Source organism: Marmota monax, unplaced genomic scaffold (genome assembly GCF_021218885.2).
Source record: "Marmota monax isolate L192 unplaced genomic scaffold, Marmota_monax_Labrador192_F-V1.1 WCK01_AAM20220418_F8-fsc00009, whole genome shotgun sequence".
NCBI classification, from domain to species: Eukaryota; Metazoa; Chordata; class Mammalia; order Rodentia; family Sciuridae; genus Marmota; species Marmota monax.
The window spans coordinates 26,218,173-26,242,174 of NW_026694710.1; the positions used below are offsets into that span (position 1 = coordinate 26,218,173).

Here is a 24,002-nt window from a genome sequence, read left to right on the forward strand (position 1 = left end):
CAGACCTCGCCCGGCTGGCCTGCCCTGGCCCCTGCTGAGGCCATTCTACACACAGTTCTTTGAACTACAAGCCACCCGGGGGCACACCGAGGCCTCGCTGCCTGCGGCCACACCCCTTGCCTGTCCCCTTACTGCCGATGGCTTAGACCAGCTCCCAGGAGCCCAGAAAAGAGGCGCCTGGGGCAGCAGGGAGCAGGAAGCCCACACCTGCAGCTGGTACTCGAGCACGGGGACCTCTTCCTCCTCCGTTGGTCCAAACTGACACCGAGTGGCCGAGAAGCGGAGCGCGATGGACACGGCCAGCTTCAGGTTCACCACCGACATGCCGATGATGGACACCCGGCCCGAGGACAGGCTGCCCAGCGACGCTCCGAAGCGCTGCCTGGTGTCCTGAGGAAGAGAAGCAGGCACTGCACGTGGGCCAAAGACGAAGGTGACCTTTCCTTCCCGTGAGCCCTGGGGCACCCAGAGCCAGCCTCCCGGCACAGACGGCGGCTGGGCCTGCAGATGGCAGCTGCCACCAGTGAACCATGGGCGGAGGAGGGGACCCCAGCTGCGGGAGGAAGGGGCGCTCCAGGAGGAGGCAATGGCAGGCCACAGCTCTGCAGGAGCCCTCCTTAGGGACCAGGCCCTGTGTGCACCGGGCGGTAGGCAGCAATGGCCTGGGCGGCTGGAGGGCAGCAGGGTGCCCACAGTCTGGGAGTGCATCTCTGGCCCGACATTCTGCTGAAAAAATAGGTTCCTTTTATCCCCAACCCTGTGGATTCCCCTGTCCCTGTCAGAGGACCCGATCTAAGGGCTAACAGATGCACGTGTTCTGTGTCCCTGGGGAGTGGGAGGGTCTCAGAGCACCTCCAGTTTTCACCTCTGGTCGCGTCTCCTCCTGCCATAAGCAGTCAGGGTCCCTGGTGGGGCTGTGGCTCGTCCAGTACACAGCCTCCCAAGGCCCCGTCCCCTCCCGCCTGGCTGCTGTTACCCCAGGTGTTGCGTCATCTTCCAAAACACTGTGGGTTGGGAAGACGCACCCCAGCGCCAGTTCTGCTGGCGTGGGAACACGTGCTCACATCACTCCCCCCCTCCCGCCCCCCGCCGTGCTGCCTTGAGAATCCCAAGTTCAGGTGACTTCTGCTCACTGCCATCGGACCCGAGGGCTCCAGGACTTTCCTCTGAAGTCCCCCAGCTCCTCTCTTGCTCCTGCCCGGCCGGCGTCTGCTCCCCTGGGAGCATGAGATCCTCCACCCGAGGACCCCGTCCTGTCGGTCTGCAGACTGCTCGTCCACACTCAGCCTCCCCAGGGCCTCCGCGGCCGGTGGGCATCAGGTGCCGCCTGGCCCTCGGGCTGTCCTGTGGCCTCCAGAGCTCCTTCTCCAGGCCCCCGGCTTCATGTCATGGTGATGTTTTCACAGCTCAAGGTCACATGCTCCGTGGCTTCCAGCCTCAGGGTGCTCCGTCTTTCCTTGTGTGTCCCTTACCTCTTCTCACTGCCAGGTGACGCGGGTGTCCCCAGAGTGCCTTTCTGATGCCCATCCTTGGGCTCAGTGGTCTTGGCCGTGATTCACAGCCCTGAGGCTTCAGCTCAGCCCAGGGCCACCTCCCCTCAGGCCACAGATCTCTGGGGAGGGGTGGCGAGTCCTGGACGCAGAGAACCCTGCTGGTTGCCAAGTGTGGAGCTCTCCAGCAGCCTCTCCCTGTGGACCCTCAGGTGACAGCACTGGGGAGAATCCCCCAACTGGAACCCCATGGGCGTGGACGCCCCAAATCAGCCTGAGCCTGCTGCCAGGCCAGACTCACCCTGCAGCTGGCACCCTGTGACCAAGTCCCTGCCCTGGCTGGGGACACAGAACCCAAGATAAGGAGGAGTGCCCAGGGCCTCCAGTGGCAGGGCCTTGCTCAGGGCTTTGGCCGGCCCTGCAGGGGAGGCGCCCGGGGAGCACTGGCCACAAATGCCCTGCAGAATCCTCCTACCTTGAAGGGGGTGACATAGGTGCCCTCAGGGGTGACATCCCCCGTCCTGTTCAGGAGGTCCTCACGAGGAATCCTGACCTTGTGGAACATGGCGAATCTGTGGGGAAGAAAGGGCGGCTTCTGTTAGGGGGTGGCCCTGGGCTCCCTCCTATCCCCAGAGGGCAGCACAAAGGTGCCACAACCCCAAGGACAGGGCGTGTGCTGGCCTGCACATGGGGGAACATACAGCCAGGACCCCGCCCCATGGGACAAAGGTGTTCCTGGAGAACGCACAGGGGCATGGGGCAGTGCAGCACCTGGGCTGCTGGCAGGACGGCAGCTGGCCCTGAGGGCGGCCGCCCTGACTCTCCTCATGTGTCACCTGCAAGCCTGAGCCCCGGGGGCAACGAGTGCAATGGAGGTTTCAAAACCCGCAAGACAAAGCAAAGAGCTGTGTGGCCACCTCCTCCACACTCAGCCTCCTCTGGCCTCTGCAGCCCCTCCCGCTCCCCAAGGGCGGCCGGGGGTTCCTGGTGCGGCCGGGGAACCCAAAGGAGGTGACCTGTCCCTTCTGAGTGCTGAGAGATGATCACATGGTCACCTTTATGGTTGAGCATGAGTTAAACACTGAAGATATTGTGATGGTCGTCAGGTCAGGGAAACCCCTTTGGCAACAGCCTAGGCAACACGTTACGTCAAGGGATGTGCGTTCTGTAAACTGTCCCCAACTCAAAACCCCAAACACAAGCCAGACACATCGGTGGTTCCTCAAGCCACCCAGCCGGTGACTAAGATCACTCACAATGTCAGAGAGGACGGCTCTTGTGAAACCAAAGAAGACCTCATTGGTGGTGAACAGCTGTCCCGGCTGGGGACAGGAGATGGGGGACGGCCTGCTGGACAAGAAGGTGTTCCTTTCCCAACACCTGTCCTCCTTGAAACCTGGCTTGTGGACGTCCCCTCTCAGTCCACCCTAGCCGTTTCCATCAAACACCAGCAGGAACAGAGACGCTCTGACACTGCCACAGCCCGGTGAGCCCAGCCCACACCCACTCCCCAGTTGCCTGCACCCCGTATGCAGGGTGACCCTCACCTGACCTAGCCTCTCCAGCAGCCGGGTCCACCAACTCAAGACACGTGGACCCCCCAGGCTCTCTCCTGGCCTGGGCCCTCCCTGCCTTTCCTGGGCAGCCTCTGGTGCTCCTCAGAGGGCAGCTGGGCTGCGGCCCCCTCCAGGAAGCCCGTCACGGCTCCCCACCCCACAGAAGTGGGTAAGGTGTCCTCTGCCCAGGACCCCACAGGTGACCCTGTTCTGTGCAGGTCCTGCTCTCTTCACCCCTTTCAAGATCATTTATTGTGGAAAAAGTGGTAGCAGTGAGCAGGTGAGCCTTGGCCACTCACGGGAGTCCCCAAGGTGTGTGGCTGCTAGAAATCCAGGCGACCCTCAGCCGTGTGGCTCAGTGCCAGGAACAGCCCAAAAGCAAAAAAAAGCAGGACCACAGAGGCAGGGCTGCGTCTGGGCCGCGGGCGCCCTCTGCTGGGCAAGCCCGCCGCTGGCGGAGGGAACGAGCCAGGCTGGTGTGGGAAGCTGGGCGCTCCCCAGCTCCACGGCCTCCTGCGGCCAGCGTGTGGGCAGACACCACGGGCCCCACAGCCGGGACTCTGCTTCAGAGGAGCTCTTGGCTTCTCGGGCCGACCCCACTGCCCACAGGGACTCGGGAGAGGGGCGTTCCTGGCCATCAGAAGAGCCTGGCCATGTCCACGTGTCTACTGAAGCGGTCTCACCGGTGCTGCGGGGGCACCGTCCACCTAGAGATCATTCTTTCTCCAGAAGCAGGAGTTGATTCAGGGGAGCCAAGGGCAGGTCGTTCTGTGTGCTCCCAAATGATGCTGGTTTGTAAGGTTAGTGGATGGTCAGCAGAGGCCCTGCGGTGGCCGAGCTGCTGGCCACGCACACCTGCACTCTCAACAGAGGAGTGACGAGACCCGCTTTTCTCCAGCTGTGACAAAACCTGCTGTGACCAAGCAGAGATGGGAGACCCTCCCAGCCCAGCCCCGGACTACTGGGGAGGGAAAGATGAAAGGGGGTTTCTCCAGGTGGGTATCTGGCGACCACCTGGCTCACCTCCTCCTGGAGGCCAGGTCACCCACTGGGCAGCTGCTGGGAGTGGCCAGCCGAGCCACACGGCAGGGCAGGACTGCTCCCCTGCACCCAGGACCCAGGCTCCCACAGGAGCCTCCAGGACTCAGGGACCCCCTCTCCCTGTGCCCAGGATCTCTCTCGGGCCGGGCTCACCTGGAGCCAGTTCTGGGTCCTGTGTGCAGGGGGAGGGAGGCACCGACACAGTTAGGGCCAAGAGCCCTCTCCTGGCTCCTCCTTGGGACCACACAAGGGACTGACATGGGGACACACCATTGCACGGATGAGGACCCTGGCCAAGAAAGTCAGCTGAGGTGGCACAGAGCTCATGCTCTCGATGTCCCTCAGTGACAAGACTCCCGGGGCCACCGCAAGCTGGCTGTGCACCCTGGCGCCTCACACTGTGCTGTCCTGTCACCTGGCCACCTCCTGCTAAGCGCAGGCCTCTACCTGGACATCAACCTTTCACTAGAGACTTCTCGGGCTGCTCCCAGCCAACGTCTGCACATCCACCTGGGCGCTCGGAACCCCCCACACCCGCACCAACCCTGCTTCACACCTGTGCTGGGAGCGGGCAGAGACCCCCCTGTGCTCACCATCTTCCACCCAGCACTAAGCCAGTTCCTGCCCCAGCAAGAGCCACTGAGTAGGTTTCTGTGAGTGTATCAAACACATCAACCAGCAAACCTCCTCCGAGTTGCACAGGATCACCAGGAGCAAGCCCAGGGCAAAGCACAATTGTGGACAAGGTCCTAGGGTTCTGAGCAGGGTGCTGAGGCTGAGCCCCGAGGACCTGGCAGCAAAGAGGTGGCCTGGCACCCAGCTTAGCCCAGGCTGGGGCCCCCAGGTGGAGGGAAGGGGCTGGGCCTGGCCTGAGGCCTGGGAGCGCCACCTGCTGGAGGGGACGGCTGTTCGCAGGGAGGCAGGCAAGGGTCCCCACCGCCTAGAGAGGCCCATGGGAGCCTCCAGGCAAGGGCAGCTCTGAGGCTCCTGCAAAAGCCCAGCTCAAGTGAGGGTTCCTGGAGGGGCAGCTCTGTGACCGCCAAACCCAGCCCGACACTCACCCATTGTCCAGCCCGTTCTGCCCAAGCTTCTTCCCTATGTCGCCAACCATCACCCCTGGCATGGGAAGCAGGGTCTTCGGGTCCCGAATCTGTGAAGTCGTGGGGAGCAACAAATGGTGCTTGTTAGGATCACAGAAAAAGCAAAACGAGTGTGGCCAGACCCGTGGCTGAGCTAGGGGCCACTCTGCGCAGCTGTGGGTCGCGCCATCTCCTCTGGGAGCGTCAGGCCCAGGGGCTGCCCTGGACCTGGGAACCGGCGTCATGTGGAAACGGGCTCTGTGCAGATGCCTTGAAGGCTGGTCTCAAGACAAGGTCACCCCAAACACCTGGTGGCTCTAAATTCAAGGACAAGGATCCTTACAAGGGACCAGGGAGACATATACTCAGGAAGCCACGTGACTAGGGTGAAGGCAGAGACAGGAGAGAGGTGGCCATGGGCCAAGGATGCCCAGAGCTGCCAGGAGCTGGGAGAGGCAGGGAGGGGCCACCCCACAGCCTCAGAGGGAATCCCTGCTGCATCTGGACTTCAGACATTGAGCTCCCGAAATGCAACCAGAGTGCCCAGCCCCCAGCTCGCAGCCTGTGGAACTGAGAAGGCGGCTGTCCGCTGTGGTGAGGCCGGTGGCCACAGGGCTCTGTGGGGGCAGCTGCAGGGCCGGAGTCAGGGCTGACGGTGCGTGCTACCTGAATGCCACCTGGAGGTCCTGCCACAGCAGGGTTCCAAAAGAATAACAACATGGCGGCACGTATGTGCGGTGGGAGGGACGGTCGAGATTTGTGGCAACTCTCCACTCAGCAAGACGGGTTTCCAGAGGCCTACTTATCTAAAAACATGCAGAGGCAGCGGGCTGACCAGCCCTCACCTCTGCTCCGTGAACGGGACACGGCTTCATTCCACGAGAATGTTAGCGCGGGGACTTCTGGTCGCAAAGGAGCGGCCACCACCTGCCCCTCCAGAGCTCAGAGGCCACGTCTGGAGACATGTGGTTGTCCCAGCTAAGGGGCAGCACTGGCGTCCTGTGGTGGAGGCCAAGGCTGCTAAACACCCTAGAGGGCACGGATGGTCGCAGGACCGCCGTCCACTGAGGTGTGGAGGAACCCCGATGGCAGGGCGGAGCCCCGGCAGAGAGTGCTCAGCACAGAAGAGAGAAGAGCAAGAGAGAGGAAGGAGAGGAAGCTGCGGTCAGGTCACTCACAACTCATGGGTCTGCGTGTACGTCAGCTTTTATCTGGTAAAGCAATGGTCTGACTTAATTGAAATTTAAAATAAAGATATTTAAAATACTTAAAGGGCCAAAATCCAAACACAAGACATATTCTCCCTTTTCCAGTCTTTCAATAAGGCTCAGTGAAGAGTCAGAAGCAAACTTTAAAAAATCTTTTGAAATAAATGCCATTTAAAAAGCAGCTCAAAAACCAGAAATGAAGAGTGGCCGGCTTGGCCCTTGACTGCCCCGAAGGCCAGGAGAGAGAACCTGGAAGGGGAGGGGGCTGCGGGGGGCTGGAGGGGCTGCAGGAGCAGGCGCCCAGGGGGTGGAAGCCGGCGCTCCCTTTTCCTCTTGCCCCTGGTGCTGGGAAGTGAAGGCTGTGCTCTGCCCCCCCGGGGGTGCAGCCTCTCCACAGGCCCAAACGCCACAGGCCAGGTGACCATAGACCGAAGTCCCTGAAACCATGAGTCAAAATAAACCTTTCCTCCTTTTAAGTACATTATCTCAGCGACTTCGTCACAGCAACAGAGAGCTAATACAGAAAGCCAGCACCTAGAATCGGAGTCGTTGCTGCGACTATATCTGACCACGTACAGCTTCAGAAGCCTTTGGAATTGGTTTGCAGGAGAATTCAGACAAGTTTGGTGGAGCAGGTTAGAGAAAGCCTCGGTGGTATAAACAGCTTCATGGAAAAATCTGGTCCACCTCAGAAGAGCAGAAGGTGATAGTAATTCAGACAGTAAAGGCCAGGCTCGTGACGTTTCAGATGGGAACAGGCCTCTGTGGGGAACTGGATTGGCACTGTTCATGTTCCTGTGTAGACAAAGAACTTGTCTATGTTTTCTCTGTGTTCTGACATTTTGTGGGCCTCCAGTGGACGGCAGGCCTTGGCATTGTCCACGTGGTGCTGGTGTTGGTTTTTTGTTTTTTTGTTTCTTTTGGTACTGAGGATTGCACTTGGGGGCTCTCGACCACTGAGCCACACCCCAGCCCTGTTTTGCATGTTCTTTAGAGACAGGGTCTCACTGGGATACTTAGCACCTCACTTTTGCTGAGGCTGGCTTTGAACTTGCGATCCTCCTGTCTCAGCCTCCTGAGCCACTGGAATGACAGGCGTGGGCCCCTGTGCAGGGCTGGTGCTGGTGCTGCAGGCATACAGGGGCCATGGAGGCTTCCGCCAAGATCCCTTAGGAATCCCGAGAGGCCAGGGGTGTGGGGCAGGGTCAGAATCCCTAGACACCCCCCACAGAGGGCCACATGTGACGCTGGGAAAGCAAAGCCCAGGCCACAATGAGATGCTGCAAGCTGGAGATATGAGGAAGGGCCTGCCTGCCGCGCGGAATGCAGGCAGCGAGCAGAGCCAGGCCCGGGGAGAGGCCAAGTGCTCTCGGCCAGCAGGGCCGCAGCAGTGGGGCTGCCTGGGTTTTTTATTTTATTTTTTTAGTACCAGGGGTTGAACCCAGGGGTGCTTTGCCTTTTCTTATTTTGCATTTTGAAATACGGTCTCACTAAGTTGCTGAGGCCCCACTACATTGCTAAGGCTGGCCTTGAACTTTCTATCCTCCTGCCTCGGCCTCCTGAATCTCTGGGATTACAGGTGTGTGCCACGCGCCTGGCTGCCCAAGCACTTTCGAGTTCACATCACGCCACTATGTGCCCAAGGTGCCAGAACTACAGGGTTAAATGTTTGCCCTTCTGGGTTTTGGTCTTGCTTTGGTCTAATTCCTTCGTTCTATAGTCTATTCTTCCTTTGGGATTGGGAATGTCTATCCTGTCCCACCACTGTATCTTGGAGGTATGTAACTTGTATTTTAATCTTTACAGGAGCTCACAGCTAAAAGTTTGCCTTTGAGACTCAGAGACTTTGTATTTGCACTTTTGAACAATGATGGGACAGTTAAAACTTTGGTCTTTCTTGGAAATTAACTGAATGCATTTCACATTATGAGGTGGACGTGAGATAGGCCCGGTGGCACATACCTATCATCCCAGCAACTTGGGAGGCTGAGGCAAGAGGATTGCAAGTTTGAGGCCAGCCTCAGCAGCTTAGCAAGGCCTGAAGAAACTTAGCAAGACCATGTCTCAAATGACAAGACTTTTACAAGCTGGGTGTGTAGCTCAGTGGTTAAGCAGAGCTGGGTTACCCCAGTACCAACAGAGGGGGAGAGAGAGAGGCCTCTGGGGGCCAGGGATGATAGGACATTATGGTCTGAATCTGAAATGTCTCCCAGAGGCCACGTGCTGAAGGCTTAGCACTTGGGAGAGGATGAAAACTTTAGGGATGGGAACTAAAGGAGGAAATCACATCCGTGGGGCATGCCCTTGAAGGAACCCTTGGGACCTCAGCCCCTTCCTCTCTCCCTGCTTCCTGACCAGCTAGAGGCCTGCGGGTTCACACACACTTCCACCAAAGGCCTCCCGTGATGGGCCAAGCAACCATGGACAGAGCCTCTGAAGCCACAAATCAAAGTAAACCTTTCCTCCTTAAAAGTAAATTATCTCAGACGTTTTGTCACAGCAGCAGACAGCTAACACAGAGGACGGAAATTATAAAAACAATTGGTATTTTTCAAGTAATGGAACAATAATAACACTATGAATGCAAGTTTTCAGTTCATCGAGAAGTAAAATGATAATGTAGTGATTATAAATATCCTTAAAACTCTTGAATCAAGGAAAGACTTCTAAAGACGAAAGTAGAAATAGTCAATGTCAACTTATCTCAGGAATATTTAATTGTGCAGTTCACATCTCACACTTCCACACTTAAGGGACTGCCAACCCGAGGGCCCCTCAAGCCTGCGAGCACCTCCACCAGCCAAGGCTCGGGACTCCACTCGCCTCCTCCTGTCTCTCCCCTGGACTGGCAGCTCCACTGGGCAGGACCCACAGCGCCCTGCACACTGTGGGCTTCCCTGGACGCCTTGGAGAACGCACAATCCTCTGAGCACCTTTGGCATCAGGCTAACCACAGCCTGCAGTGCTGCGGCGGGCGGCCTACAGCCGGACAGCCCAGCGGCTCCCCCGGTTCCCCAGGCCCAACCTGCACTCGCAGAAGCCACAGGGGCCTCAGGCACCCCCCGCTGGTCCCCCCCCCCCCGCTGATCCCCCCTCGCTGGTGCCCATCGCTGGTGCCCATCGCTGGTCTCCCTGGCACCCTACCTGGACCACAAAGGAGTGCAGCCCGTGGCACTGGCCCCCTGGCGTGTACAGCTGGGCAAACACCACCGCGTGAGTCGCCGTCTTGCCCATGTTGCCAACCCAGAATTTGGCAGCTTCAAAATCGGGCGAATGTATGACGAATTCCTGCGAGAGGAAGAGTGACACCGTGGTCAGCACCGAGGCGCACGCCTCCCCCAGGTCGTCTTCTGTGGTCAGCATCTTTGGCAACAGTCAAAAGGAGGCACTTTGACTTCCTTTACTGCAAAGTGGGCCTTATTTTTAAAGAAAGCATATCCCACGCCTGTGATTTACAGACTTGAGAAATGACAAGCAACATTGCAAACAATAAAATGTACGCAAAATACTCTGTCTGCTAAGACCGAGCTCCTCGCCAGGTTGAGTGGGAGGGCCGAGCACCCGCGCTTCCTCCACGTGCCCTGGACTTCTCCGGGGTGGCAGCCTGTTTCACCTGCGGTCTCTCTGGTCTACAAGCTCCACGAATGAGGCTATCCCAGAACGCCCAGGAGCCCTGTGGACACACGGTGGAGAACAAGCTGCCGCCTCTGCATGCTTGGTGTGGCCGTGAGACCATGGCAGGTGTGCGAGGCCAGGGCAGGTATGCAGTGAGAGATGGCAGGTGTGTGAGACCAGGGCAGGTGTGCGAGACCAGGGCAGGTGTGCAGTGAGAGATGGCAGGTGTGCGAGACCAGGGCAGGTGTGCGAGACCAGGGCAGGTGTGCAGTGAGAGATGGCAGGTGTGCGAGACCAGGGCAGGTGTGCGAGACCAGGACAGGTAGGCAGTGAGAGATGGCAGGTGTGCGAGGCCAGGGCAGGTGTGCGAGACCAGGGCAGGTGAGTGAGACCAGGGCAGGTGTGCAGTGAGAGATGGCAGGTGTGCGAGACCAGGGCAGGTGTGCGAGACCAGGGCAGGTGAGTGAGACCAGGGCAGGTGTGCAGTGAGAGATGGCAGGTGTGTGAGACCAGGGCAGGTGTGTGAGCCCAGGGCAGGTGTGCGAGACCAGGGCAGGTGAGTGAGACCAGGGCAGGTGTGCAGTGAGAGATGGCAGGTGTGCGAGACCAGGGCAGGTGTGCGAGACCAGGGCAGGTGTGAAGTGAGAGATGGCAGGTGTGTGAGACCAGGGCAGGTGTGCGAGACCAGGGCAGGTGTGCGAGACCAGGGCAGGTGAGTGAGACCAGGGCAGGTGTGCAGTGAGAGATGGCAGGTGTGCGAGACCAGGGCAGGTGTGCGAGACCAGGGCAGGTGAGTGAGACCAGGGCAGGTGAGTGAGACCAGGGCAGGTGTGCAGTGAGAGATGGCAGGTGTGCGAGACCAGGGCAGGTGTGTGAGACCAGGGCAGGTGTGCAGTGAGAGATGGCAGGTGTGTGAGACCAGGGCAGGTGTGTGAGACCAGGGCAGGTATGCAGTGAGAGATGGCAGGTGTGCGAGACCAGGGCAGGTGTGCGAGCCCAGGGCAGGTGTGCAGTGAGAGATGGCAGATGTGTAAGACCAGGGCAGGTATGTGAGACCGGGACAGGTGTGCAGTGAGAGATGGCAGATGTGCGAGACCAGGGCAGGTGTGCGAGACCAGGGCAGGTGTGAGTGAGAGATGCAGAACTCAACGTGCAGGTGACTGGACCACGCGCACGCAGCACCAGCCCTGCTGGCGAGCAGAGCAGTGAACCCCACAACAGTGGTGTCCTCTCTGGCTTTCAGGGTGCACAAACCAGAGCACCTGGACTCTACCCTGGGTCGTGGGGCACGGGCACCAGCTCTCCAGCACCCGGGAGGCTCTGTGTGCATCTTGGAGCACCGGCCGGGATGGGTCTCCTTGTTAGTGACCACCCCACTCCCGACAGTGCCACGGGGAAGGGGCAGGAAGGGGCGCCCACCTGCGTGGCGGGATCATAGTGGGCGGTGGTGCGGATGGCCTTGGTGTTGCTCCCGTGACTCAGCTCAGTCAGAGCGAAACAGCCAAAAATCTAGGAGTCCAAGTGCAAAGTACGTAAGGCGAGCTGTTCCTGAGGGCCTGCCCCACCTGTCCTGGCAGAACTGACTGGGCCCGCCCATCGCTGTTCACCTGCCTCCCCAGCTCTGACCTGGCTGCGTCCCATGGGACCGGGTGCCACCTCGTGAGATGACAGGCAGACCAGCCACAGCCCTCTCTGGGTCACAGGGTGGTGGGGACTGCTCTGGACCCCGGAAGCAACGCCAGGCCCCGGCTTGGGCGGGCAGCAGAGTCCACTGTGTGTGGGCTGGGGAGTGGACGTGGCCCGAGACTCCCCTTAGATAAGATGGCCACAACCTCCAGGGGCCTCTCCTGCACTGCCCTTCCCCAAATCCCAAGAACAGGGAGGAAGGCCGGGCCATTCTTGGCGCTGACCTTACCTCTGTGTTGAAGATCTTTTCAATGTATTTGAAGTGTCTTTCAGAACCGGAGTTGTAGACTGCCGACCCGAAAACCTGCAGGAACACCACTGTGTAAACAGACGGGGCTAAGAAGCTCCGCTGCTCAGCAACTGGAGGCCGACGTGACATCGACACGGCCCCCGGCTCCGCGCCACCATGCTGGCTCAGCGAGGCCCCGTGGGACAGGGGCAGCTCCTCCCGAGGTTCGTCTGCCCAGGGGCCTTGGATTCCACTGGCAGCAAGGCCCGGTCCCTGGCCAGGCAGCCTGCAGGCACCTCCGGCCTACGACAAGTCCTGAGCCACTGAGAGGGGCCAGGAGGACGGTGAACAGCAGGGAGAGCCCCACCGCCACCGACAGCACACCCAGGACGAGGGCCACACCCTGCCCAGTCCCCTACCAGTGTGTGGGAAGGAGGCAGTGGCCACCTCCCTTCGGCCCGCCTTCCTATTCCCACTGGTCACACACACAGCAAAAAGGAACACAAGGCCCCAGGATCTGGCATGGGCCTTTGAGTTTCATCCAAGTGTGCAGCTTTGCCTGTGGTTTGCTGGCTACCTGGGGAAGCATGGCGGCGGCCCCCGTCCAGCTGCGTGTGGCCATGTGCAGTGGCCTGCGCTGTGCACTCACCAGCAGGTGCAGGAAGCACTTGGCTGCCAGGGACCAGTCGTACATGCCCAGGCAGTGGATCAGGGCCCAGACCCTCAGCGGGCTTGCTGCCAGGTCCTCCACACTGAAGAAGCCGTACTCCAGCACCCGCTTGCACTGAAGGAAGCTGAGCTCCCGGTACTTCTCCAGGGCCAGGTCGGCCCCACGGGAACGGGCGAAGAGAGGGTCCTTCTCCAGAGCCGAGAAGATGGTTTTCTGGAAACACAGGAGGCAGTGCGGCCGACTTGGAGGAAGGACGGGACTTCCTTCACCCCCACCCGCACAGTTCTCAAGGCTGGAACTGCCGGGGACACAGCCTACCCCAGGACCAGCGAGGAGACAGCTGCCACTCCCAACTGAGGGACAAGGGGCTCGAGGGTAGGAGCTTAGACTGGGGGTCTGTTCCTGTCTCTCTGGTCGGCTCCCTGAGGCCCGTCCAGGGTTACAAAGACGAGAACGGCCCACGGTGGCCCAGGATCAGCTTCTCACAGAGGAGGCAGCCCCAGGACACCACACAGCTCAGAGCTGCAGACCCACTTCCACCAGGGGACGAGGACGCCGGCAGCACACGCCGCAGCGCCACGCACCTCACCTTAAAGCGGACCACGTCCTCGCCTTCCAAGAACAGCAGCAGCTCCGCACCACTGAAGGATGCGCGGGCCCGGTACCTGCTCAGGGGTCCCCTGGGGAAGTCTGGCCACAGGGCACGGGCGCTTCCTTCCAAGGTGGGCGCCATCCTCTGCCATCAACCTGCGGAGGACACTGCCTGAAGCAGGGTGGCAGGTCACCTTCAGATGGCCACATGCCTGGCCAGGTGCCACCACCCAAGCAAAGCCAGCCCTGACCTGAGGGGACGGCAGGCAGGGCCCGCACAGAGAAGGGGTGCCATATTCCAAAAGAGAAGGCGAGGTGACATTTCTCACCTCCACTCCTGGACAAAGGGTGACGAGGACACAAAAGAGAGCTAAGAGAGGTCCCAGGGCTGGCGCTGGAAGGACACGGGAAGTGGGTATAGCAAACAGATGGTAGGCGAGGGGTCCAGAGGGTACTGGGGACTTGGGCTCAAGCAGCCTCGGCTCAGCCTGAGGACACCACGCAGGGCTTCCCTGGGAGTCCAGCAAAGCAGCCTGGCCACACACCATGGTACATTATGTTCCTGGACGCGGGCCATCTGTCCCAGGCTTTGGTCCTATTCTGTCCCCAACATGCAGACACCTGCCTCTCCACTAAGAGAAAAGGGCCCTCAAACAAGGAATTCAGGGACTTCTGAGTCGGCTGGCCCTTTCCCAAGACCTCAGCTGGTGGAGGTGCTGGAGGAGATGGCTGTGGACCCAGCTCTCCACAACCATGGAGCCTGGGGAACTGTGAAACGCTTCTAGGTGACTGCTGAAGTACTCCAGAGCTGGACTCTGCCCTGAACAGTCCACAGTTCCAGTAAGAGGGAAAGGAGGGACGTGGCCACCAAGCCCTGCTTGGAGGCCAGGGAGTATGCTCTGCAGACAGTCCCCGGGTAACCCTCCCATCTCTGTCCCTGTGGAAACAGGTAAGAGCTGAGGAGCACAGGGCCACTTTGCAGCAGGGAAGAGGCAGCAGAGCTCTGCGGCACCCCCCAAGGTCAGCTTGGGGAGACCCCAGGTCACGGGAGGAGAAGCACACGAGGAGCAAGCGACAGGGGATACTACGAAGAGCAAGGCAGGAGCAGCGGGCAGGAGGAAGAGGCCACGTGGAGACAACTGCCTTGCAGACAGACTGAGGAGTCTGTAGACTTTCAGCTGGACTGAGTGTGGCCAGCGGGATGTATCCTACAAGTGACGGTGACATAAGAACAGCAGGTCAGGCTGTGCCTGCCCTAGTGACTACATGGTGTATAGGACAGCAGTCCTCAGGCTGTGCCTGTCCTAGTGACCCTATGGTGTGCACAAGAGCAGTCCTCAGGCTGTGCCTGCCCTGGTGACTCCTTGGTGTGCACAAGAGCAGTCCTCAGGCTGTGCCTGCCCTGGTGACTCCATGGTGTGTAGGACAGCAGTCCTCAGGCTGCACCTGCCCTGGTGACTCCTTGGTGTGTGAAACAGGAGTCCTCAGGCTGTGCCTGCCCTGGTGACTCCATGGTGTATAGGACAGCAGTCCTCAGGCTGTGCCTGCCCTGGTGACTCCATGGTGTGTAGGACAGCAGTCCTCAGGCTGCGCCTGCCCTGGTGACTCCATGGTGTGCAGGACAGCAGTCCTCAGGCTGCACCTGCCCTGGTGACTCCTTGGTGTGTGAAACAGCAGTCCTCAGGCTGTGCCTGCCCTGGTGACTCCATGGTGTGTAGGACTGCAGTCTTCAGGCTGTGCCTGCCCTGGTGACTCCATGGTGTGTAGAACAGCAGTCCTCAGGCTGTGCCTGCCCTGGTGACTCCATGGTGTGTAGAACAGCAGTCCTCAGGCTGTGCCTGCCCTGGTGACTCCATGGTGTGTGGGACAGCAGTCCTCAGGCTGTGCCTGCCCTGGTGACTCCATGGTGTGTAGAACAGCAGTCCTCAGGCTGTGCCTGCCCTGGTGACTCCATGGTGTGTAGAACAGCAGTCCTCAGGCTGTGCCTGCCCTGGTGACTCCATGGTGTGTGGGACAGCAGTCCTCAGGCTGCGCCTGCCCTGGTGACTCCATGGTGTGTAGGACAGCAGTCCTCAGGCTGTGCCTGCCCTGGTGACACCATGGTGTATGGGACAGCAGTCCTCAGGCTGCGCCTGCCCTGGTGACTCCATGGTGTGCAGGACAGCAGTCCTCAGGCTGTGCCTGCCCTGGTGACACCATGGTGTATAGGACAGCAGTCCTCAGGCTGCGCCTGCCCTGGTGACTCCATGGTGTGCACAAGAGCAGTCCTCAGGCTGTGCCTGCCCTGGTGACTCCATGGTGTGTAGGACAGCAGTCCTCAGGCTGTGCCTGCCCTGGTGACACCATGGTGTATAGGACAGCAGTCCTCAGGCTGTGCCTGCCCTGGTGACTCCATGGTGTATAGGACAGCAGTCCTCAGGCTGTGCCTGCCCTGGTGACTCCATGGTGTATAGGACAGCAGTCCTCAGGCTGTGCCTGCCCTGGTGACACCATGGTGTATAGGACAGCAGTCCTCAGGCTGCGCCTGCCCTGGTGACTCCATGGTGTGCACAAGAGCAGTTCTCAGGCTGTGCCTGCCCTGGTGACTCCATGGTGTAGGACTGCAGTCTTCAGGCTGTGCCTGCCCTGGTGACTCCATGGTGTAGGACTGCAGTCTTCAGGCTGTGCCTGCCCTGGTGACTCCATGGTGTGTAGAATAGCAGTCCTCAGGCTGCGCCTGCCCTGAGTGACTCCATGGTGTATAGGACAGCAGTCTTAAGGCTGCGCCTGCCCTGGTGACTCCATGGTGTGTAGAACAGCAGTCCTCAGGCTGCACCTGCCCTGGTGACTCCTTGGTGTGTGCAACAGGAGTCCTCAGGCTGCGCCTGCCCTGGTGACTCCATGGTGTGTAGGACAGCAGTCTTCAGGCTGCGCCTGCCCTGGTGACTCCTTGGTCTGTAGGACAGCAGTCCTCAGGGTGTGCCTGCCTTGAGTAACCCCGGAACAATCTCTCCTGCCAGGCACCACCATAAAGAACACACCTATTTTTTATAAAAACGTATACATGCCAGCCAGGCACAGCGGCACATGCCTCATGAGGCAGAGGCAGCAGTATCTCAAGCTCAAGAACTGCCTGGGCAAGTTAGTGAGATACTGTCTCAAATTAAAATGCAAAGTCTGGAGGTGTGGCTCAGTGGTAGCAAACCCCTGGGTTCAATCCCAAGGACAAATAGTAAACAAGAACTCAAACATGCCAATTATCAAACATAATCAGAAGCACCTGGACTCACAGACTGCCCAGATCATACCAAGATGGGAGCGAACAACCTAATCAGACAACACCCATCACTCAAGACCCCGAGGCTGGACACAGCAGCACCTGGACTCCATCACCTGGTCACTCCTCACATGCCTTTTCCAGGAAAGTTGCCACAGCAGCAAACCTCTGCTTCTGTCCGCTGGGCTTCAGCACGGCATAGCTTCTCCCGTGTGATGACCACACACAGCCCTCTGCACGCTGACACGTCCAGTCTGCACCTGCAACTCTGCAGAACTGGTTTGTCCTAACCCCTCTCTGACCACCCCCAGTGGACAGTGTGTTCTTCTCTCTGCCCCAGCTCTAGGCCCAGCAGCCTGTCCTCTGTGGCGCCTTTACCTATCTTATTCTTTCTGCGACCTCTCTACATATGACGTGTGCTTTGAGGGTGACAGGTACTATTATCAACAGAGACTGGAATAAAAGACCCTGTGCTTGCCAAGCCTGTGGCTATAGGGGGACCTGCCAGTATTCAGGGAATCCCCACCACAGGGCGTGGCACAGCCCGTGACTTCATTGTTACTCAGGGAATTCTGTCACTGGGGAAAGAAACAAGTATGTTTGCCCATGTTAATGACACAGGTTAATCATGGCACTGGGCCCATTAAAAAGAGAAAACTCAAACTCCTAACTGGGAATTGAGGCGGGGAAGTTGGGCTGACTGTAAAGAAATAAGCATGCGGGAGAACTCCACAAACCACCAGGTGCCAACCCAGGAGGTCACTCAAGGAAATGGTCCACTCCCAGGGAGGCACAACCCACCAAGGTTGATTTATGAGAAGCAGAAAATCAGCGTAGACTACAATGACTGAGAAGCTGAGTTACCAACCGAGAAACTGGGGTTCAGTTATGAGATCTGCCAAACATTCAAAGAAAAATACCAATCTCCACAAACATGTCCCCGAAGCCGAGGAGGTGCCCACGCTTCCCAAGTCATCCCCAGGCCAGCATGACCCGGACACCAACAGCAGACCAGGACACAGGAGAAAATCCAGGCAAGCGTCCCTCACACACAGATGCAAAGACCCTCGGCTGAACTCCGCAAACTGAACCCAGCGACATCTGACCAGAGATCATGTGGCAGGAGCGCCTGGGCCCACCTGGGAGGGCAAGGCGGCTCCGCACCTGAAAGTAGCTCTGTGAAGCCAGGCCAGCAGGAGCAAGGCACTGAAGCTTGCACAGCGGGCGACAGGTGCAGAAAGAGCACCCAAGGAAGGGAACACTGCTGACAGACGCCGCCAAGCCAGGGACAGGGAGCTGCACGTCACGGGACCCAGGAGCAGGCAAGCTGACCTGGTGCCAGCATCACCGCATGCACACCTGTGGAGATGCTGCAAGGTGCCGTCAGTGTGTAGTCTTTATGTGTCAATCAAAAACATTCTTAAATGCTGGGAGCCTTGGCACACGCCTGTGATCCCCAAGTACTTGGGAGACTGAGGTGTGAGGACAAGTTCAAGGCCAGCCGGGCAACTCTGTGAGAGACCCTGTCTCAAATTTATTTTAAAAAAGGAGGTGTGGACTGGAGTGTAGCTCAGTGATCAAGTGCTTGCCTAGTGTGTGCCAAGTCCTGGTACAACAACAGACCACAAAATATAAATAAATAAAATTAAAAGAAGGAAATGTCATCACCCAGATAAAAGCCATCTACAAACAGCCCCAGGGGACCACCAGTTTCCAAGACAAACACTGATTTGAGCCTTTTGGAGCTGATAAATCAGCTGAGCCAGGCTGCAGGCCCTACACCAAGATGGCAGAGGCCTTCGCTTTGACCTGGGCTCCTGCACCAGCCCCCAGACAGGCCAAACCAGACGGACTCACTCATGATGCCACAGGACCAAGCTGAGTCTCGAAGGCAGCGGCCTGCTGGGCTTTGGATCTGGGATGTCCCCCAAAAGCCCACGTGTTACGGCTTGGCACCCAGTGACGAGGCACTATTGGAAGATGCTGGGACTTTAAAAGGTGGAGTCTAGTGAGGGTCCTTGGGTGATTGAGGGAAATTGTGGGACCCCAGTCTCTTCTTCCTTTCACCTCCTGTCCACGAGGTGAGCTGCTTTGCTCCACTACACGCTTCTGCCACAACGTGCTGCCTTGCCACAGGGCCACAGCAATGGGAACAACCAAACTGGCCGCACTGGAACCTCCAACACTACAAGCCACGGTTTTTATAATCGGACTGTCTCAGGTGTTGTGGTGATGGAAACCGAGCAATGCCGTCCCCATACACAGCAGTTTTCCTAGAAACCGGCAATTCCCATCAATGTAGTAACACGTCCCCTCTGCTTCAACCCTTCCACAGCGCTCGGCTGCTTTTCACAGGGTGCCATGATAACTCAATAAGACAGTCCTTTCCAACAACCAGAGCTGGGGCAACTGGACACACACACACACACAAGATTAACTCCGTGACCCACAGATCCAATGAGCCCAAATCATAAAACTCAGAAGAAAACATAGGCGTGAATCTTTGTGATGGTAGGTTAAGCAAGGCCTTCTTAGATATAGCAATGGAAGCACAATCAACAACAAAAAAATCAAGGAAATGAGATCTCACCCAAATTAAAATGTTTGCTGCAAAAACCACCTTCAATAACCTTAAAACTCAATAATAAGACAGGTATCCCGAGTTAAAGTGGGCTAAGGACTAGAACAGACAGTTGTCCAAAGAGACACACAAAGGGCCAATAAGTCCAAGAAAAGACGCTCAACATCATTTGCCATCAAAAGCCAATCAAGAATGCAATGTGATCCACTTTATCACCACAAGGACTGCCTCAACAAAGAGATCAATAATAGCAAGTACTGCAGAAGATGTGGAGAAGCCAAACCCTTGTGCACTGCCATGAGGGACAGAGAATGGTGCCACCACATGGAAAGACAGATTGGCAGTTCCTCAGACCATAGGACCCAGCAACTCCACTCCTAGGCACACACTCTGGAGAACTAAGACTTAGTTACACAAAAACCTGTACATAAACTTCATTGCAGCATTGCTTATAGCATCTCCAAAGTGGAAACAACCCAAATGTCCACCAGTGGATGAAGGGATAAACTATGTATGGCAGATCTGCCCAGTGGGACATAACTTAGTCACAAAAAAGGAATAAAGTACTGATTCATGACACAATATATATGAACCTTGAAAACATGATTTCAGTGAAAGAAGCCAGTCACCAAAGATCACAGTCATATGCTTCCTATAATAGGAAACATTCAGAAAATGCAAATACAGAGAGAAAGAAAGTAGGATTAGTAGCTGCTGGGGGAATACCAATCCACTCCTAATGGGTCCAAAGTTTCTTTCTGAAAATGTTCCATAATTACACAGTGATGATGTTTGCACAACCCTGTGAATATATAAACAACCACGTAGCACACAGTGTAGACCATGGGATGTGGAGTCTATCTCAATAATGCAGCATAAAAAGGGAAAAATACAGCACCCCACTTGGCAGAGGCAAGTTCTCCACACACCAGCAGAAAAGCCCAAGAGTACTTCTGCAGCCCAGGGCCTGCTTCCTACTACCCTGCACACGCTTCTTCCTGTGGCCTGGAGCACCACACACCTCCCTTTGCCCTCCTCCTGTCTCCTCGAAGACCTGTCCTTAGACACCCACCCCATGCACCATCCCATCCACACAGATGGTCCTTGGTGTGTGGAGAGCTCCCACATCCATACCTCCTGACCCCTGTGCTTATTTGGCAGCTGGCTGGACAGCCCTCTTCTCTCGAGTTCTGGAGATGCTCAAACTGAATGTGCAACACTGAAATCACCCCTGACCCAGCCTGCCCTCCTGTAGGCCCAGTTCACACTGCCAGTAGCCCAAGAGCTACCCACGCTGTAAACCTAAGACCATTCCTAGAAGTTCCTTCCTCATGGTGCCCAGATTGCTTATCAGGGCCCCACTCTATCAATACCTCTGCCACATATGGCCCTATTAAACCTAGCATGGAACCTCCCATTATTGAGGAAGGACTGTGTGCAGGTAATCGCCAGGGAGTTAGCTGTTTGAAGTGAAACCAATTGCCCAAGGTCCTACAATTATTATCAAACAGAGTGACTCCAAATCCTATGATCCTATCCAGTCTCCTCTGGTCCCATTGCTATACCATGCCAAGAGGATTCAAAGCCAGACTGCCTGGGTTCAAATTCCAACACTACAGCAAGGTGCCTGTTTGCCAAGCCACCTCTCCTTGTGTGCTTCAGGGACAGTGCAAGGCAATGTTTGTCAGCACACACTGTCTAAGCTGTCGCAGTGCACAACCGGATACTGGCAATAGTTGCTGACATCTGTTAAGTGGTGGCTTTCACTGAAGCCAGTTTTTCTTCTTAAAAAAAAAAAAAAAAAAAAAAAAAAAGAGAGGCTATACTTTTGGTCTGAGGTCCTGCACAGAAGCCCCCCCATGCACCAGTGCAAACCAAAATGCTGCACAGTCTAACTAAGGAAGCAGCCAGGTCACCAAACACCATTTTGCTGGAAACTGGACACGTCAGCCAATCAGGGCCTCATTATGAAGTCCCCTGGCTTTCACCCCTACAGAAAAGTTACCTGGGGTGACCCGTGGCCTGGTCTCCACCTTTCTGCTTCCCGGTTCCACCTCCAAGTCCCACTGTCAGGGAGCTGTCACCCTACGGAGTCCCGGTTGCCGAGATACGTGACGTGGACGCCGGCCTGTCACCTGCAGCTAAACCTGTCGTGACGCAGTCTCCCCTCCGCGGCGGGCGGTGATCTGAGACACGTATGCTAGCGTTTGGCCCCAGCGGCTGCCGGGCGCCCCGGGGTCACAGCCGCGGCCCGCTGCCCCGCGCCCGCCCAGGCCTCGCGCGGTCGGCTCTGCTCCGGCCCCGGCTGCGCACACAGCGGGCTCTGGACCGTCGTCCTGACGTCGCTACCGCGGGCGGAACCCCGAGGTTAGCGCACAGGCCCGGCCGCTCCGGGGCGCGGCCGCCGCCTCCGCTCCGCCTTCCAAGGGGCGTGACCCACCTTCCTCGGCTCCGCCCCGGGGCGTGGCTCGTCCGCATTCGATGTCTTGTCCCCTCCCATCAGGGAGGTCTTCGCCCCTGCTCCTAGGCGGGTGCTGCCCTCTCGTCTCCACGGCTCCAGGGCGTGGCCTGTCTGTCCCCCTGACGTCTTCGCTCCGGGCTCGGGTTGTCCCGGAAAGCCGCGGCGCGGACCACGTGGGCTGCCGCTGGTGGCCGCGGCTCTCCCCGCACGTTGTTGTCGGGCGCTTTTCCTGAGCGGTCCTCCTGGCGGGCTGCGGCGGCTCTGCGCAGAATCCCGGGAGGCGGTTTAACTTGCAGACTCCCGCCCGGCCCGGAGCTGCCCCATCCGCCAGTGGGCTGCGCCTTTTCAAATTAGCAAGCTGGCCTAGTGCTCGCGAAGTTCCAGAACCGCGGTGCCGCGCGGGTCCCCAGAGGGAAGCGCGGTGGCGCACGGCAGTAGCCTACTCAGTAACATACACCTCTCTCTGTTTCTATCGCACACATCCTCACTCTCGCATTTTGGGATCACCTCCACATTAATTGCCAGCACCCAAATCCTGTCTCATGGTCTGTTTAAACTTGCACAGAGAGAACCAACTGGGCTGGGCAATTTTCCACATGAAGAGCAGATTAGCCCAAAGGTTTTTTTCCATGGAAAGGGAACTAAAAAACAGGTGGTGTGGTTGTGGGGAAAAGAAAGATGCTAAGTCGAATTTTAGAGATGTGTCAATTTTAAGACATCGGAAGCATATCTGGGTGGTGATTCAGTTGGGAAAGTCTCTTTCTAATCCTGCTCTACCCTAAAATATCCTTAGTTCCATGATAACATTATTATTCACACTTACCACTCAAAATCGGCTTATGATTTCAGCTACTGGGACTTTCCTGTTGAAAAGCAGAAGGAAGGGATTAGAGGATGAAGCAGTCTCCTGCCAAGCAGTCAGGGTGGAAGTCCCTTCTCAGGCAGCATTGTGGCCCAGGTCTGAGCCCATAGGAGCACCTGGGATTGTCTGCAAACCAAATCAATCAGTCCAATAAGAACACATGCTGCTATTTTGCAAATGTTTGAAGATACTGTTGAGAGTCACAGAATATCCACTCATTACAGAATTCACACCTTTAGGTCACAATGTCTTCCCAAACACAACTAGTAAGTTAGGTTCACGTTTTATTAACAGAGAAAAGCATTATTCCAATTTGGAAACCGTCAACCTAAAATGAGTGGTAAAGATAAAGCCAGATTTAAAGATAGGTAGTTAGGTAAATCGGGTCTAATACGGAGTAAAATCGAAAATGAATGCCATGTTGAGAATGGAGTCCGAGAAAAGCAGAACAACTCTTGGAATGTTAATGTCCCCAAGGCCCAGAGCCCATCCCAAAGAAATGTTAATGGAACAGCTCCCAGCAAACCTGGAGATGCTAACCCAAAAGTCCTTCCTGCCCAGATTACTCCTTTGGCCCACCTGTGCCCCACCCACCCTCTGGGCCTTCCCACCTACATTCCATCACTGAAAGATAACAGAACAGAGGACAGGAATGAGGGAAAGGTGAAAGAAGACCTTAGCTATAAAAGGGGAACACATTCACCCTTCCACAGATTCCACCTCTTGGGTGGGAGAAGTCTTTTCTGCTGTCCTTTAATAAAGCCTCTACTTTCCACTCAAAACTTGCCTTGGTGTGCTTCTCTGGTGTTATACTTCAACATTGGGGAAGCAAGGACTCGTCACCAGTAAACAGCAGTAACAAAGACATGGGCTCTCCAACACGGAGATGTTATTTGGAAATGACAAGATTGCAGTCTGGAATATGCATGACATGGTAGTCCATGGGCATCTAAGAAGACACCCGTTTTCAGAGGTAAAATGAAGGAGTTTCCGTTCATTGTTTGGAAACACTTGTCCTTGGCTGCAAAGATCAGTAACCAGGCTGGTGTTGATATGCTCGAGATCGGGACCCCCCAAAAGACCACCAGAGGCCAAGATCAATGTAAGCAGCAAAGAGGTGTTTATTGCGAGCTAGCTTGGTCCTCCGCGCACACAGCAACTGGTGATGCTGAGAGGCCCTGATCCCAGGGTTTGTAGCAGTTTTATACACTCTTTGGGGAAGGCAGGAACTTCACATACATCATAGCATCTCTTAGCAAATCATTACACACCGTGGGAAAATCATAAAACAACTCTAAAACATGATTAGTACATTCTCTGGAGGGAACAAGTTAGGTAGGGGTGATTGGGCAGTACAAAGGGGGGGGAGATTTGTTTGAACTGATTGGTTTAAGCCTCAAGGGGTGTACCTGCTGAACTACATGGTTTCCCAACATGTTATCAACCACCATAAACTACTGGGAGGGTCATCTGGCTTCCCAGGTATTTTCCCTGTCACATGCTGGTAATCCCAGCAGCTCAGGATTGGTGGTTGCTAGATGTTGCTATGGGTTCTCACCTAGCCTGACTCAGTCAGGGACACCTGGTACCACAGATCTCTCCTGTTATTTGTAGATAAACAACTCAGTGGGGTGGGTATGTGCCTAGGAGTGCGCTCTGTGCATTTTTCCAAGGATA

General features: G+C 56.9%; 1 protein-coding gene across 1 annotated transcript in view; it reads right to left on the bottom strand.

The window, feature by feature from the left end:
- Positions 1–21,348, bottom strand: part of Acox3 (acyl-CoA oxidase 3, pristanoyl) — a 40,006-nt gene extending 18,658 nt beyond the window's left edge. The window contains exons 1-9 of the mRNA XM_046423566.2: positions 21,008–21,348; positions 13,164–13,321; positions 12,554–12,787; positions 11,905–11,979; positions 11,409–11,498; positions 9,519–9,662; positions 5,149–5,237; positions 1,966–2,062; positions 208–390 (exon numbers count right to left, since the gene is read on the bottom strand). Coding sequence (XP_046279522.1) covers positions 208–390; positions 1,966–2,062; positions 5,149–5,237; positions 9,519–9,662; positions 11,409–11,498; positions 11,905–11,979; positions 12,554–12,787; positions 13,164–13,307 — 1,056 coding nt within the window. The 5' untranslated portion in view covers positions 13,308–13,321; positions 21,008–21,348. The remainder of the gene's footprint in view (positions 1–207; positions 391–1,965; positions 2,063–5,148; positions 5,238–9,518; positions 9,663–11,408; positions 11,499–11,904; positions 11,980–12,553; positions 12,788–13,163; positions 13,322–21,007) is intronic.
- Positions 21,349–24,002: the final 2,654 nt, after the last annotated feature.